We start from the raw sequence: 18,128 nt of genomic DNA on the forward strand, positions 1-18,128 counted from the left end.
GGATTTGAAACCAAGCAGTTTGGCCCCTGGCAGAATCGGGGACAGTACTCTTATTAAATATTACACTACATTTCCTCATAAAGGAGGTAGCATTTAAGATAGAATTTGAACAATAGTAGCATTCCTTAGGGATAGATTAGTCAATTTTATTTGGGAAAGCAGGAAATATTTGGCTTTGACTGAATTGTTATGTATAGGAAAGTAGAAGGAATCGTACTCTAAACTGAATTTTATAAAGATTTGAAAGAAATGAGATAATAAATATAACATTGTAAAATATTTTGTTAAAGTAATGCAAATCTCACTTCTTCAGAGGAATAGTGTCTGTGTGTTAGTTTTTCTAGTTTAGACTCTATCTTACTGTTAAAATTTTATGAAATAAAGCACTAATTAACTTCATATCTGACCACCCCTCTGTGTTAGGCAACACTGCCTTGTGAACACCAAATAAATACGAAATAAAAAGGATAATTTTCATCTTCCTATATAATAATGATTTTTTTCTTCCTGTGGCTTTTTGAACTTCAGGCAATTTCAGACCGGGTATCACTGCATAATTCAGTTCATGACACCCTTCTGAAAATGCCATGCAAGTTCATGCATATGTCAATAAAGTGGAAGAAATTGAATTACATCCTACTAAATTCTCATATAAGTTGCTGTGAAATCTTTGGCATCCCATTCTGGTTAATATAATTAGGATAGTGATGAATAGTGGTCATTTTTTATCATTACAATGAGGTTGCTTTTAGCACATCTAAGGTTAATACGTAGATTCAGTCTTTTGAAAAGAGGAGCATTGTTCAACCAGGAGAAATGATAATAATACATTCCTGAGTTAATTCTTAGGCAGATTTGTACAGCAAGAATACAAAAAAAAGGGGATTGTTGTAGTTCAAAAATGGAGAACCAGAGAGGTGACAGTTTGAGAATGAGGAAGGAGAGGAATTTGGAGACTATATTTGGTGTTGGGTTTACTTTTCCCTTACCAGTAGGTAAGAGTATTGTCTATGGAGAAACAGATATCTTATACAATTTTTTTTGTGCTCTTGATTTCCTCTTCACAGTTTTGAAAAAAAATACATGGAGGGTACCGATCAGAAGAAGGCAGCAGTCGGTAAGCGTGAGGGGCTTCCATGTATTACACCGCTACTAACCACGGTGGAGGAGACGCCACAGGTGGTCTCTGCTCAAGTCCGAGGACATTTTCCCAAGTGGCTCAGTGGCAGTCTTCTTCGAATTGGGCCTGGGAAATTCGAGTTTGGGAAGGACAAGTAAGTCTTGATTTTGGAGAACGATTTCGATTTTTTGGCATGGCTGGTTCTATGGAATAGGCATTAAATCTGTTTTCTCTCTAAGGCTAACATGGTTATGCAGTCCCTTTGATTACAGGTGAAAAAATTGTAGTTTACAGGAAAAAAAAAGGAGAGACACTTAATTCTGGGGGGAAAAAAAGTCCTGACTTTTCTGCTTTGCAGAATATTATGAATTTGTCATCCTCTGAGGGCTTCTGCCAAAAGAGAAGTGTCAGGAACGGTCCGTATGACTACCGAAACCTGTTTCACCACAAGTTCCTGAAGGAAGAAGCAATGTCTTCACCTCACACACCTCCCCTACCCAGTGTTCCCCAGATACGATGGCTCTTTCAGTTCCTCAAACTGGACACATTTGTTTTTGCTCAGGGTCTTGGCATCGGCTCTTGTCTATCTTCCCAAGTCTGATTCTTGTCATTCAGATATCAGCTCAAGTCTCACGTCCTTTGAGCCGTCCCTGATCCCCAGATCTAAAAATGCTATTATTAATTATAGTACATATTGGGGCACCTGCATGGCTCAGTCAGTTGAGCATCTGACTCCTGGTTTCTTGGTTTCGGCTCAGGCCATGATTTCAGGATCCTGAGACCCAACCCACTGATGGGCTTGGCACTCAGCTCAGAGTCTGTTTGTCCCCCTCCCTCTACTCCTCCCCTTGCTCATGTGCTCTCTCTCTCAAATAAATAAATAAAATCTTTTTAAAAAATGGTATTACCTCTTTTAATTCTCTGCATAGCACTATCAAATGCCTAGTATTTGTTTGTTTGTTTATTGACCATGTTTCTCCAGTAGAATATAAGTTCCATGTAAGCAGAGAATTTTTCCTGTTCGCCCTAAATCCCTAATATCCAGGGGGTGACCTGCTCTTAAATAGCTCTCAATAAATACATGTAAATAAATGAAAACACCAATAATTCTTAAGTATATTATTTCTCTGTACATTTAGTTAGGGACATGAAGTGATGTAAAGAAACCCCTATGGTAGGGAAGGAATCATCTTTGTTTTAAACATTTTTGAATATTAAAACTTTTCCTCATTTTAGAAGTTTTTTCTTGTATAAAACTTTCTGAAATACAGAACAGAGCAGAGGGAAATGTGGACCACATCCTCTGTTAGCACTTTGGTGTATTTCCTGCTAGTCTTTGCCCCATTTTATAGATTGGTTTATATAATTACAATCATATTGTATGTAGAGTTTTTTAATTTAAGTATAATTGACATAACATTATATTAGTTTCAGGTCTACAACATAATGATTTTATGTTTGTATGTGTTGTGAAATGGTTACCACAGTAAGACTAGTTAACACCTGTCACCACAGGTAGTTACAAAAAATTTTTTCTTGTGATAAGGACTTTTAAGATTTATTCTCTTAATAACTTTCAAATATGCAATATAGTATTATTGACTATAGTCACCATGCTGTATATTACATTCCCATTACTTTTATTTATATTTGTACCTTTTGATGTCTTTCACCCTTTTCAGCTACCCTTACCCTCTCCTCCATCCATATTTTGCAACCACCAATCTGTTCTGTGTATCTGTGAGCTTGGGCTTTTTTGTTTGGTTTTGTTTTGTTTTTTGAAGATTCTGTATATAAATGAGATCACATGCTTTTGGAGTCAGTGTTTCTATTTTCTTCAGATAAATACCCAGAAGTAGAATTAATGGATCACGTGATAATTCTGTTTTTAATTTTTTGAGGAACCTCCAATACTGTTTTCCACGTGGCTGCACCAATTTGCATTCCCACTGACAGTGCATGAGAGTTCCCTTTTCTCAACATCCTCACCACCTTTTGCTATTTTTCATTTCTTTGATTCCACCCATCCTATCTAACTGTGAGGTGCCATCTCATTGTGGTTTTGATTTGCATTTCCATCATGATTAGTGACGTTGAGCATCTTTTCATGTGTCTCTTAGACATTTGGAGGTCTTCTTTGGGAAAATGTCTATTCAGATCGTCTGCCCATTTTTCAATTAGAGCATTTATTTTATTTTTTATTTTAAATGATTTTATTTATTTATTTGATAGAGAGGGAGATAGGGAATGAGAGCACAGCAGGGGGAATGGCATGCAGAGGAAGAGTAGGCTCCCTGCTGAGCAATGAGCCAGATGTGGGATTTGATCCCAGGACCCTGGGATCATGACCTGAGCCAAAGGCAGAAGCTTAATTGACTGAGCCACCCAGGTGCCCCAGACTGGTTTTTTTTTTTTTGGCTGTTGAGTTGTACACTTTCTTTATGTTTTGGATATTAACTGATTTTCTTTTTGCTCTGATTTAAAAAGCTTTCACACTATCATAAGCCTTTTAATCCATGTTGCTATGAAATCTGAATGACCATCATTTTTAATTTTTAATGGCTGAATGGGAAGGTGGTTTGGAGGCAGAGAAAAAGAAGGTGAATGAGCTGGCCTATAGATCCCCCTGGCCCTAATCAGCATAGTTGTGCTTTTTTCTACTTAGGTATCTGTATTCGATGCAAGTTATAATTTGAAAAAAGATTCTAAGGCAAAAAGAAGGGGGAGGAAGAGAGAGAAAAACAAAACTACTAGTCCAACCCCGAGAGAGTAACAGACTCTTGCAAAAGCATATGGTCTTTCATCTGCTGCTGAAGTAGCTCTAGTAAATTTTAAAACCAAGCAGCAGAGCTACTGAGGGCCTAGGCTTGCACTACAGGCCTCTTTAAAGATAAACATCTTTGTGGGGGAAGTGGTGGTGTGGCTGGTCCCCGTGAATGTCTGCTTAGTACTTTAAATCCATTTCTTCTGAGCCAGCGGTAGGCATTTACAGCAGGAACAGGGTCTGGCCATTCCCTTGGGTGTGAGGTACAGGTGCCTTTAGGTCAAAGAGGGGGTTTGGTTTAGTGCTGGGCTCCCCAGATCAGACTCCTTAGGTGGGTGGGGTCCTAAAGCCAGGGCACCCCAACCTGCGAATGAGAGTAGCCCCCCTCCATTCTGAGTCTCTGGTCCCTTAGTGAGATGCCATTCAGGAGTCTCTGTCTCCTGCAGACATAGCAGCGACATGACAAAGGCCCTTCTTCAATCAAAATATTTTATCAGTGATTTCATCCATGATATCAATGATTGCGTGTTTATCGGTTTTTTTAAATGTCGTGAATCTGGGTAGAATAGGAACTGTCCTCAGCATTTTATTTTGTTTTGTTTATTTTACTTTATTTTAAAGATTTTATTTACTTGGCAGAGAGACATAATGAGAGAGGGAACACAAGCAGGGGGAGTGGGAGAGGAAGAAACAGGGTTCCTGCTGAGCAGGGAGCCTGATGTGTGGCTCAGTCCCAGGACCCTGAGATCATGACCTGAGCCGAAGGCAGACACTTAATGACTGAGCCACCCAGGCACCCCTGTCCTCACCATTTTAATACCTACCGCTCTCCCAGACTGACTTCAGGATCCGTAAAGAAGATAGTCTAGCCTCCCATCCTCTCTGCGGTGACTGTCCCCTCTGTGCCACCACAGCAAGGCCACATTCTGGAACTTATGCCACAGAATCATGTTGCCCTTGACATCTTGAACTCCGAGACTCCACTCTCTGCTCAAAACCCCCATGTCCTCATTCCTCCGTTCCATCAAACTTACTTCCAGCCTCCTCAGGCTCTCCCCTCCTCTGTCTTCTCTCTCCTTTCAGTTTATCAGCGCTCCTTTGACTTCTTGTCGTGGGTGCAGATTCCACCGTCAGTCACTTCAAATATACTCTCACCGCCTTCCCCACCTCCTGCGTCCTGGGGATCGCTGGCCCCCTCCAACCGCTGCCAGTCCTGCATGAGCCCATCCCTGCTTCCCTGCCCCGCAGGTCCAGAGGAGACCCGCAACCTCGCTCGTGGATTCAGTGACAAAATCATGGTTTGCAGCCCTGGCTGAGTCCTTGGTGTCGCCAGGGCATATTTCTTTATTTAGTTTTCCCTGTACTGCCAGCATCCCACAGTGTCCCTTCAGTGTCCTTTCCCAAAGCCTCCATCATTCTGTTCATCCCTCTCATTGTCAACGGGCAAGCCGGACGACTTCAGTAGTGAAGAGGGACAACTGGATGTGGGCTCCTTGCCACTGCCCTGGTTAGCAGTTAGATCACAGGACTTAACCTTTACTGTTCTGCTTATATCCACTGATCTTTATCCCCCATTGTTCCCGGAGCCCTTCTTTTTTTTTTTTTTTTTTTTAAGATTTTATTTATTTATTTGTTAGAGAGAGAGAGCATGAGCACAGGCAGACAGAGTGGCAGGCAGAGGCAGAGGGAGAAGCAGGCTCCCCGCTGAGCAAGGAGCCCGATGTGGGACTCGATCCCAGGACGCCGGGATCATGACCTGAGCCGAAGGCAGCCACTCAACCAACTGAGCCACCCAGGCGTCCCTTTTTTTTTTTTTTTAATTTTATTTTTTATAAACATATAATATATTTTTATCCCCAGGGGTACAGGTCTGTGAATCTCCAGGTTTACATCCTGGAGCCCTTCTTTCCAGTTTATCTCTTAACTCAGACAAGACCCGGTGGCTATAAGCCCAAACTCTACCCCTGGAGCAATAACTGCTCAGACTGCCCAGACCAGTTTGAGTTTAACCCCTGACTCCTGCCTGCACAGATCGACCATGCATGGGGTGACCCAGGGAACGACTGACAGTCACCTTCACCTCTGCCCAGGGAAGAGCACAACACACGTCTAGGCACATCACCTTAAGGTGCATGTGTGAACTTATGCTCTCCTCACCCCCCCACCATGGCAGGGCTCCTCTTTCCTTTTCTTTCTTTCTTTCTTTCTTTTTTTTTTTTTTAAGATTTTTATTTATTTGACAGGGAGAGAGGGAACACAAGCAGGGGGAGTGGGAGAGGGAGAAGTAGGTTTCCCATTGCGTGGGGAGCCTGATGCGGGGCTCCACCTGAGGACCCCGGGATCATGACCTGAGTGCAAGGCAGACCCTTAAGGACTGAGCCACCCAGGCGCTCCGGGCTCCTCTTTCTAAATATTCATCCTAACCCTAAATAAAAAGAACACATCCTCCCTTGCTCAGGGAGTTGCAGCTTTGGAAATTGCTCCCCGTGATCTCCTTGTCTGCTACAAATAAAGTTTTCTTTGTATGACAGTTCCACCTGGTGTAGTTTCTGTATGTGACTCACCGAGGAGCAACTGACCTTAGTTCAACCTGCACTTTTCCCCCATCTCCAGACTTACCCACAAAAGGACCTTCTCAGGCGCCTGGTTGGGCTCCCTGCTCAGCAGGAAGCCTGCTTTTCCCTCTCCTGCTCTGCCAGCTTCTGCTCCCTCTCTCGCCATCTCTCCATCAAATAAATAAATTAAATCTTAAAAAAAAAAGTGCCTTCTCCTGCCTCCTCATGATCAGAGGAGGAAGTGGCCCTCGTCTTCTCCTCTGAAACTTGCCACATCATTCACACCCTCCCCTTGTGTCTGTTTCTCCTTCACCTACCCCTCATCTTGGCCTCCAGATGTCCTCTCTTCCTAGAAAACCCTGGCTCCCTATTTCACCTTCCCCTCCAGCTAATATCCATTCTCCTCTCACTGCCTCTGTTTACCTGCTTCCTGGTGTCTTCTGGGTTAGCTGCCCTCTGACTTTTAATCCATCACTCTACAGTATCTGTTCTCAAAAAGGTCACCAAAACCTGTTAATTATTAAATGAAACGGGCCTTCCAGTCCTTAGCCTGACTTTTTGACAGTGTTTGACTTTACCGACCACTCGTCTTAAAATTCTGTCATCCTCGGATTCCCACACTTTCTCCTGATTCTTTTTCTATCCATCCGATTGCCTATTCTAATTATTTTTAAATTATTTATTTATTACTTTTTAAGGAATCTCTGTGCCCAATGTGGGGCTTAAGCTCACATCGCTGAGATCAAGAGTTGCATGCTCTCCTGACTGAGCTGGCCAGGTGCCCCAATAATTTTATTTTTTGCTGATCTCATTATATTTAGACTTAGATGGAGTGGTTTCAAATCCCTTTTTTTTTCTTTTTTTTTTTTTTTTGCCATTTTTCAATGCTGTGGTCTTCAGCAAGTTTTTCCATAAGAAATGCGGCTAATAATACAGATTTAATGATTGGGTATGAGAATTAAAGGAGATAATGCATAAAAACTGCCTCATTCAATGGCTGGCAAAAATTGGCAGTCAAGGGGCACCTGGGCGGCTCAGTGGGTTAGAGCCTCTGCCTTCAGCTCAGGTCATGATCTCAGGGTCCTGGATCGAGCCCTGCATCGGGGTCTCTGCTCAGCGGGGAGCCTGCTTCCCCCTCTCTCTCTGCCTGCCTCTCTGCCTGCTTGGGATCTCTCTCTTGTCTGTCAAATAAATAAATAAAATCTTAAAAAAAAAAAAGAATTGGCAGTCAGGACATTTTCATTTTCTTCTTTTCCTTCAGTGACCTCTCTCCCAACTCCCTTTTCTGCCAAATTACTTTTTTAGTTCACCTTACTTTTTGGGGTGTTGTAAGATCCCAGGATTTGGGGCTCAGCACTGAATTCAAATCCCTTTCCTACCTCTTAACCAGCCCTGTGACCCTGGGCATGTTGTTGCTCTCAAACCTTGGTTTCCACATCTATAAAATGGGAATAGTATTTCCTTACAGGATCAATGTCTATGTGTGTGCAATGGGGGGTGGGGTGGGGTATAAATAAATAAATAAATAAATATTAAAAATATATTGCATATATATAAATTAAAATATACATTATATTTATTTTTATATACCTACGAAAGGATATGGTGAAGTGCTTAGCACAGTCCTGGCAGGTAGTAAGCACTCAGTAGATGGTAGTTAGTCTTATTTGCACCTGGCCTATACCTGTTACCCACAGATACCCTCAAACAGGCATCTCCCACCCAGCCCCCATCTTTTGTGCTCTAGCCCCTGTATTTTGCCAAATGGCTGTAGAACATCTTCACTCTGGTGTAAGGAGTAAAGAGTCTTGATAGCTCAGACTCTTGTTCAAAACTGAACTATGTGGGGGGCGCCTGGGTGGCTCAGTTGGTTAAGCGACTGCCTTCGGCTCAGGTCATGATCCTGGAGCCCCGGGATTGAGTCCCACATCGGACTCCCTGCTCAGCAGGAAGTCTGCTTCTCCCGCTGACCTCTCTCCTCTCATGCTCTCTCTCTTTCATTGTCTCTCTTTGCCTCTCAAATAAATAAATAAAATATTAAAAAAAAAAAACTGAACTCTGTGCTCTTCACATATTCTCCATCTCAGTGAAAGCAAGTCTTTCCATCAGATACAACTTTTTGTATCTTCTCTTTTTGTCACTGCTTTTATCCCATCAGCCACCTGACTTGGTTCTGGAATTTGTCCTTTTCTAATTATACTGCTTCAGTTCAGGTCCTTATAATCTCTCACTTGAATTATTGCCTGGTCTCCTCATTGGTTCTCTGAATCTGAATGCGCCTCGTTCTATCCCGTGTTCTACTGTGTGTCCAGAGTGACCTTTCTAGGATGCAGGTCTCACTGTTGTACCCTCCTGTTTCAAAATGTCACACATTGCCATTGAAGGTCTTTGAGCTTTAAGTCTAAGTGTGGATAGGTCTTGTGCTGACCTATTTCTCTACCATCATCACAGGCCACTGAAGGCTCTGCCCACACATGGATTTGTAGCTGCTGTTCCTCCTGGATACCATATGCCTTCAGTGCTCACTCTTCCCTCCTTCTTCCCTCCCTCCCTTCCTCTCTCCTTGCCTTCCTCCCTTCTTCCTTCTTTGTTTTGTTTTGTTTTCTCTTTTCTTTTCTTTTCCTCCCTCCCTCCCTTCCCCTTCCTTCATTCCCTTCCTTCCCTCCCTCCCTCCCTCGCTTCTCCCTCCCTCCCTCCCTCCCTCCCTCCCTCCCTCCCTCCCTTCCTTTCTCTGTTTACTTCTTTCTCTGTCTTTCTCTCCTTTTCCCTCTTTCTTTCTTTTCTTTCTTTCTTTCTTCACCACCTCTCCCTAGGATGCCTTTTTCCTCTTCTCCAACTGGCAGACATCCTTAGGGAACCAGACAAATGTCTCCTTTCCTCTAGACCCTTCCCTGATCCCCACATCCTTCCATCCTGTTGCTCCTTCTGTGCACAGATAGTATTTTTAATGTTTGTCTGTTGTCTCAGAGAACAACTTTATGACACAGTTATGTGCCTGTAAGCACTGGTCTTGGCACAAGCCAGCAGAATAGTAGGGGCTCAAGAAAAGTTGGTTGGTTTGAGTAAATGAATACCTGAAATTATAGGGTCTAGAAGGATCTTATGAGATGGAATCTAACAAGTTGAAGATCATTAAAGGTATATGTAGAGGAAGAGAAATTCTACACGCACAAGGATGAAAGTAATGTGGTTTAACAGCAAAATGTGTTAAAAATCACTTAGGGGTTTTGGTTGACAACTCTGTGAGCCAACAATATGAGATGGTAACAAAAAAAAAAAAAAGAAAGAAAAGAATATGAAGTTTCTTAAATGAAGAAACTGAGTGTCTGCTGTTAAACCTAGAGTATCATGTTTGTGACTGTGTTTTGTGGTTTTAGAGGGATTTAGATTAAAACAGCAACAATTATTGAAATTACTTTCTTTTTAGTGTTTTTTGAAAACAAACAAACAAACAAAACCCAAATAGAGAAACCACTAGCTAACACAGTCAAGAAGAAAAAGGGAAGAAGCAAAAGGTACAAAATAAGAAATGGCAGGGGAAAGGAAATCATCGAAACAGACAAAAATGTACAGGACACTTTAGGCCTTCCAGCAAATACATTTGAGAGCTTTGTGAAATGCATGGTTTCTTGGGAAAACAAAGATAACCAATTGATAGAGATAGCAGGTGTGTACAGAGCAATTTCCATAGAGGAAAAAGAGATACTTAGTAAGTATCCATCTCTCAAAAAAAGCATCAGGCCCAGATTTCTTCACAGAGAAATGCTACCAAGCCTTCCAATATCAAATAGTCCCAATGCTCTATACATTATTAAAGAGAGTTGAAAATGAAGGGAAACTTTCCACTTCTTTTTATGAAACAGGTATAATATTGACTATCTCCACATGATACAGTACAGAAAACTATTACTTATTCATAATGTTTATAAATATCCATGAAAAAATATAAAATATATAGTGCTAACATAAGACAAATAAATATTTTATTAACAAATAGAATCCAACACTATGTAAAAATATAATTCACTATGATAAGTCAAAGTAAGTGCATTATTTGGAAATCCATTAATATCATATACCATATTAGTAGGGTTTAGAATAATCATAGGATTATCTCCATAAATGCTGACAAAACTTTTGTCAGAATTCAACATCCATTCTTCGTGAAAATATTCAAGAAAATAGGACTTGATGGATACTTTCTTAACATGATTTTATATATATATATATATATACACATATACACACACTTATACACATATAAGTATATATGTATGTGTATACACACATAAATGTATGTATATATAACATGTATATACGATGTATGTATATAAAATGTGTGTACATTTATATACATATGTATGTATATAAAATGTGTGTACATATATATATATACACATGTGTTCTTATGTAGGTGTATGTATATCTATGCACATAATGTATTTTCATCTTAGTCTTAAAACCAGTAATATTAGGAAAGACTACAAGTATTTTCTTTAATACAGGAACAAGGAGAAAATAACCATTGTTCCATTGCTTTTCAACCAGATGTAACCATACAGTTAGACTAAAGGGATTGATTAGAGGCACAAGGATTAGTAGAGTAAAACTATCGGTTTGCAGATGATATCTTAGCAAACCTGGAAAACCACACAGAATCAATGACATGACTAACTCAGACAATAAAAGTAAGGTAATAGGGTGTAAAATTAACCTACCAAAATCAATAGCCTTCATATACACCAACAATAACCAGTTAGGGAACATAATGGTGGAAAAAACCCTTTACAGTAGCAACAAAGAAGATTAAATATTTAGGAACTGAACAAGAAATGTGCAAACTTTAAAACACTCCTGAAAGACATGATTAAACAAGTGAAAAGTCATCCTGTGTTCTTGAGTAGGATAATTCAACAATAGAAAGAAATCAGTACTTCCTAAGTAATTTTAAAATTTAATACAATCTTAATAAGAATTCTAACAGGTTTTTACAGGAAGTTAGACAAATCAATATAAAGTTTACATGGAAAAATAAATATGCAAGAATGGTCAAGAAAACACGAAAAAAGATTTTTCCGGAAGGGACTAGCCCTTCCAGACATTAAAATATACTATAAGGTGCCTGGGTGGCACAATCAGGTACGTACCTGACTCTTGATTTCAGCTCAGGTCACGATCTCAGGGTAATGAGATCAAGCCTTGCATTGGGCTCCATGCCCAGCACGGAGCCTGCTTGAGATCTCGCTCTCCCACTGCCCCTCCTGTTCACGCTCTCTCTCTTTCTGTCTCTCAAATAAATACATAAATCTTAAAAAGAATACTATAAAGCATCAATGATTAACACATTATTCAGTGCATGAGTAAATAAGTGAAATAGAATAGAAAGCCATGGAAGAAACCCAAGAACGAATGGAAATTAGGTCAGTAATAAAGATGGCACCTCAAATCACTGGGTAATAGGTCTTTTTTTTTTTTTTTTGAAATATACTTTATTTCCTGCATTTTTTTTTTTATTGTGATAAAAACATAACAACTTTTTTCAGTCAGTTAAGCATCTGGTTTTGGTTCAGGTCATGATCTCAGGGCCCTGGTACCATGATCTCATGATCTCAAAGCCCTGCTTTGGGCTCTGTGTTCAGCATAGACTGCTTCTTTCTCTCCTTCTGCTCCTCACACCACTCATGCTGCCCGCCCCCCATTATAAATAAAATCTTTTTAAAAAACCATATAACATAAAATTTACCATCTTAGCCATTTTTAGGGGTAAAGATTAGTGTTAAGTTTATTCACATAGTGAAAAAGATCTTCAGAACTTTTTCTTCCTGCAAAACCAAAACTATACCTTTGTGTGTGTGTGTGTGTGTGAGAGAGAGAGAGAGAGAGAGAGAGAGACAGAGACAGAGAGAGACTGGATTATTTCATTTATAAAAATGTCCTCAAAATTCTTCTCTTGTAACACGTGACAGAATTTCCTTCCTTTTTTATGGACACGGGATTGCTTATTTTTTGGTTATTGTAAATAATGGTGCCATAAACAGGGGCGTATATGAATATCTCTGATTCCCTGCTTTCGGGACCATTGCCTTAAGGCAGTGTTGTTAGCCTTGCTTATCTGTGCTGAAGTCTGTCAGGCACATGAATGAAAAGACTGTATAATGTGAAACCCTTTAAAAAGCAAAGCCACCAACTTTTCCCTGTAGTTTTTTGATATTCTGGCATTTCAGTAGATCATTTCTACTGTAATCATATGTACAAAAATGATTATCCCGTAAGGACAGTCATCTTGATTACTTTAGCATAATTCTGATAAATTGAAAAATTTTAAAGGGAAAATATAAGATATGAAGATAACTATTTCTAAAAGCTTAGGACCCATTTGAATTGAGAAAATGTCAAATATTCCATATCCTCGCACATTATTCTCTTGGCTATAGGGTAAAAATCAGAATTATCTTAGGTATCACCAATTTGGAGGGTTTTTTTTGACCTTCTAAGTGTGAATTTTTTTTTAAAGGATTTTATTTATTTATTTGACAGAGAGAGAGATCACAAGTAGGCAGAGAGGCAGGCAGAGAGAGAGGGAGGCAGGCTCCCCGTTGAGCAGAGAGCCCGATGCTGGGCTCAATCCCAGGACCCTGAGATCATGACCTGAGCCGAAGGCAGAGGCTTAACCCACTGAGCCACCCAGGCACCCCCTAAGTGTGAATTTTTTGACAGGGTAGGGGTCAGGAGCATGTAGGTTGCTCTTTTCCATTGTACTCCAGGATATACACAAAAGGTATCATGCCTTAATTTCAAGTTTTCTGAATAATCAAGTTGTGCTGGGAACCCATTCCAAATCCTTACTTCTATATTTGAAGGCTCTCATTTTTTCCCTGTGTTTTTTTTTCTTTTTCTTTTTTTTTTTTTTTAAGATTTTATTTATTTATTTGACAGAGAGAGATCACAAGTAGGCAGAGGCAGGCAGAGAGAGAGGAGGAAGCAGGCTCCCTGCCAAGCAGAGAGCCCAATGTGGGGCTCGATCCCAGGACCCTGGGATCTTGACCTGAGCCCAAGGCAGAGGCTTTAACCCACTGAGCCACCCAGGCGCCCCTCCCTGTGTTTTTCTTACTGATATTTGTTTTTCCTCCTTTTGCTCCTGTTTGAAGGTACAATCACTGGTTTGATGGAATGGCTTTGCTTCACCAGTTCAAGATGGAGAAGGGCATGGTGACCTACAGAAGCAAGTTCCTGCAGAGTGATACATATAAGACCAATAGTGTTCATGACCGAATTGTGATCTCAGAATTTGGCACGCTGGCTCTCCCTGATCCGTGCAAGAATGTTTTTGAACGTTTCATGTCAAAGTTTGAGCCGCCTGGTAAGCAGCCTTTATCATACCCAGAATTTGTGGGTGATAATGATGATTATTTAATTATGATTTGCTTCAATCTATATAAATACATACATTGAAATATATATATATATATTTTTTGGTATGAGAGGATATTTAAACTGTGTTGTTGCTCTGATTGTGTGCTACAGTGCCTTGTGGTGTTTAACTCTGGGGTTTGGTTTCAGCAATAACTGACAATACCAGTGTCAACTATGTGCGGTACAAGGGTGACTACTATGTTAGCACTGAGACCAACTTTATGAATAAAGTGGACATTAAAACTCTGGAAAAAACAGAAAAGGTAAAATAAAGGCTAAAAAAATGAATAAAATAGACCCTAAAATTTCTTTTCTTTCAGAATGCTTTTTAGAGTAGTATATATCTGAAGAAGAAATTGAAGGGGCACCTGGGTGGCTCAGGCACTTAAGTGGCTGGCTCTTCCTGCCCTGTGTCTGTCTTCGTGCTCAGTAGGGAGTCTGCTTCAGGATTCTCTTTTTCTCCCTCTGCCTCCCCCTCAAAAATAAATAAATTCTTTAAAAAAGAGAGACAATTCTGGACTACTACTTCCTTAATCCTAATATCTGAAGGCTATGGTAAAGGAGAGATAGAATAGTACATATTTACTCTGGCCACTTCATGTTCTTCCTAGCTATAGGTAGAATTGGACTAGAGATTGTCTAGATCATGCTGCATTCACTTAACACTTTAATTAAAAGTAAATAAAATTTTGGGGACACCTGGGTGGCTCAGTTGATTAAGCCACTGCCTTTGGCTCAGATCATGATCCTAGGGTCCTGGGATCAAGTCCCGCATCAAGTTCCTTGCTCAGTGGAAGCCTGCTTCTCTCTCTGCCTCTGCCTGCCACTCTGCCTGCTTGTGCTCTCTCTCTCTCGCTCTCTGACAAACAAATAAATAAAATCTTTAAAAAAAAAAAAGGTAAATAAAATTTGGACCAGAATTTTAATTTTAATTCTTTTTTTTCCCCTGGTTCATAGAGATCTTCAATTTTTTTTCATTTTATATATATATTTTTAATTTTTTATAATCATATAATGTATTATTAGCCCCAGGGGTACAGGTCTCTGTTAATTCTTATTTTTTAATTTTTTAAAAAAGATTTTATTTATTTATTTGACAAGCAGAGATTACAAGTAGGCAAGAGAGGCAGGCAGGGAGAGAGAGGAGGAAGCAGGCTGTCTGCAAAGCAGAGAGCCCTATGCAGGGCTCAATCCCAGGAGCCTGGGATCATGACCTGAGCCAAAAGCAGAGGCTTTAACCCACTGAGCCACCCAGGTGCCCCTAATTCTTATATTTTATACTTTCCTATGATCTTGATGAAAAAATCCATATTGGATAATCTTTTTTGTCCATTTGTTGTTGGTGGTGGAGTTTGTTTGTTTATTAGTTTCTTTAATAGGAAAAATAATTTTGATTTTTTAGAGGTGAGATATTAGGGATTAAATTATAGTTTTCCTATTCCATTTTTAAAATATTTGGCACATTCCTAATGCTTATGGGTCTAAGTAGAGATCTGCTTATGTAACATTTAAAAGTCCTGATGGTCTTAAATTTGCAGGTAGACTGGAGCAAATTTATTGCTGTGAATGGAGCAACTGCACATCCTCATTATGACCCAGATGGAACAGCATACAATATGGGGAACTCATATGGGCTGCATGGTAAAGTTGGAACAAAGGCCTTTTTAAAAATAATTAATAATTATTATTATTAATTAATAATTAAATAATTAATAATAGATAATTAATTAAATAATTAATAATTTAAAAAATAATTCCCAGGGTTTCATTATGGTTAAATCTGTAAGCCTATAGGAACTTAGTTTGGAAGGTTCAGAAAGAAATCTCCAAACTGGTATAACTGAGCTTAAAGTCTATAATTTACTGTGTTCTGTGGTCCTTGTGCACATAAGCTTAGCAACTGATTTGCTGTTTGACCTTTTCAGCATGACTTATGTTTATATGTTCTATTGTGCTTTTCATCTCACAGGCATTGTAGGGATTTCCAGAATGTATTTCTCAAACTTTAATTTCTTAAAAGAATCCCTTTGTAAGTACAAAAAAATATAGAATGCTGCAGCAAAGAGATATGGGGAAGGTACATTGTTTATTACATGGGAAGGAATTTATTTTTATCATGAGAGTAACACACTATGGAGTAGGTTAAGGTTATAGTGTGGTTGCATTTCCAACTGTTTATATCACATCTCTTTCCTCGTCATCCACATATTTTCCAGTTGCCTACCAATCTGCCCCAGAAAGTTCTAATAGCTAATAATGATAGCTAACATTTATTGAGTGTGAATATCTAGTGTACGTTGGTGTTAAGCATTTTTCCGTATATCTTGTCATTTAATCCGTATAACAACTCTCCGAGAAAGGTACTATTATTGCCCCCATTATATAGACAATGGCAGTAAACCTTGAGAAGTTTTAGGATACTTGCTTAGGCAAGCTTCTAAGTGTGTAAGATGAATCTTGAGCCTGAATCACACCCAAAGTCACTTTGATAGACCATCTTAGTAATTATTCATTAATGAGTACATTAGACTCTCAGAGCATGCAAATTCATGTTCCTGTAACCTGAGCACGTGTCTCTCTGTTTGAAAAGAAATGGGTCAGGTGCCTGGGTGCTCAGTTGGCTGAGCAACTGCCTTCTGCTCAGAGGTCATGATCCCAGAGTCTTAGGATCAAGTCCTGCATCAAGCTCCCTGCTCAGTGAGGAGTCTTCTTCTCCCTCTGACCCTCTTCCTTCCCATGCTCTCTCTCACTCTCTCTCTCAAATAAATAAATAAAATCTTGAAAAAACAAAAGAGAAATGGGTAGGTGTTAGATATTTCTATCTGTCTTAGCTGTCAATCTATCATCTATAACCTGTGAAACCTCTGTAGAGTTTAAGTTTAGTGTAGGTTAATTTATAGTTTTGGTGAGTGAGTGTTGGCTTTCTGCAGTTGTTGGTCTCTACCTCTCGTATTTACACATGTGATGAATGTTATAATGAATATTGCAGGTTTGTTTTTTACTGGCTCAAGGTACCCTGAAACTTCGTCACTCAGGTTTCTCTCTCATCTTTCTTACCTGATCTAGGATAGGGTTTTATCCTTCAAAGCTGTTATAGTACACAGCAAACACCCTTTTAGGTAAAATGTTTCAGCAAATGGATAAACTGACTCAGCAGTTTTTTTTTTTTTTGTCCATCCATCTATTTTGATCATTAAAAAAAGATTCCTTTTTAAAATTGTGTCTGCTCTCTATACTTTTTTGGTCTGTTTTTTCTTCCCTTAGCAACGTATTAAGATACTATAGTTAATTATTTCTTGTGTCAAGAAACATTTTGCCGAACCGGCTGCATAGAATTCTCCTAAGTAGGTGTACCTATCTTTTTAAAAACTATTTACTTGTTAATATGGTTGACAAAAAATATATTTCATAATAAATTGACTCTATTAATCAAGTAGATAACTTTGTAACTAGTTCATAATATGATAAAAACTGACCATTCTGAATTACATATTCTAAAATAAGTAGTCATGAGACCAGCGGTTCTTAGCCTTTAGTGTGGCTAAGAATGTTCTGGAACACTTCTAGCAATATAGATTACTGGGCTTTATCTTCAGAGATTTGGTTCAGTAGACCTGAAATGGGGCCAAGAATCTGCATTTTAACCACCCCCTTATGCCTAATCTTGGCACCTGTGAACAAGGTCTCAGGTGATTTTGGTGTAAGTGACTCCTGGATCTTTGAGAAACCCTGCCCCCAGTCATCAGAGGCTGTCTTGTTAATTTGCCTCAATTTGCTATTACACAAAGTCCTGAAGAGTCTTCCAGAGTTAGACTCACGGTATTGGGGAGGTAATTTTTCTGGGCTTTCCTTTGCAGAGGATGTTTCCTGAGTAGGTAATTTTTCTGGGCTTTCCTTTGCGGAGGATGTTTCCTGAGTATCTGTCTGCCTTGCTTAGGGCTTCACAACTTGTGGTTAGAACAGTTCATTAACCAAGAGTGGTTAAATTTAGTGAATTGAGTCTTGTCACTTAATCCAGCTTCTAAGATGGGCAGCTCTTCTATCATCTCCTAACCTTAACTGAAACTGAATTTTCTTTCCTCTTCCCTCTCCTCCTCCTCCTTTTTACTTGATGATTTAGTCCAGTGAGGAGTTTTTGAACTGGAACTCAAATGTACATGTACCTGCAGGGAACTTCAATACCTAAGTTGTATTTGGAGGAAATGTAGTTATTCTCATAGTAAAGCGCTTGCCAGTAATTTCTATGGTTAAGAAGTAAAAAGTTTTTAATTGTTTT

The 18,128-nt window shown here is 39.5% G+C and overlaps 1 protein-coding gene across 5 annotated transcripts in view; it reads left to right on the top strand.

Annotated features, from left to right (window-relative positions):
- Positions 1-18,128, top strand: part of BCO2 (beta-carotene oxygenase 2) — a 48,085-nt gene that overhangs the window by 15,772 nt on the left and 14,185 nt on the right. For 4 of the 5 annotated variants that reach the window (XM_047747498.1, XM_047747497.1, XM_047747500.1 and 1 more), the window contains 4 exons: positions 1,068-1,274; positions 13,588-13,799; positions 14,000-14,115; positions 15,391-15,493. In XM_047747498.1, coding sequence (XP_047603454.1) covers positions 1,068-1,274; positions 13,588-13,799; positions 14,000-14,115; positions 15,391-15,493 — 638 coding nt within the window. The remainder of the gene's footprint in view (positions 1-1,067; positions 1,275-13,587; positions 13,800-13,999; positions 14,116-15,390; positions 15,494-18,128) is intronic. The other variant, XM_047747501.1, reaches the window with a different exon arrangement.

The sequence above is a fragment of the Lutra lutra genome, chromosome 10, assembly GCF_902655055.1.
Source record: "Lutra lutra chromosome 10, mLutLut1.2, whole genome shotgun sequence".
In the NCBI taxonomy this organism is placed as follows: Eukaryota; Metazoa; Chordata; class Mammalia; order Carnivora; family Mustelidae; genus Lutra; species Lutra lutra.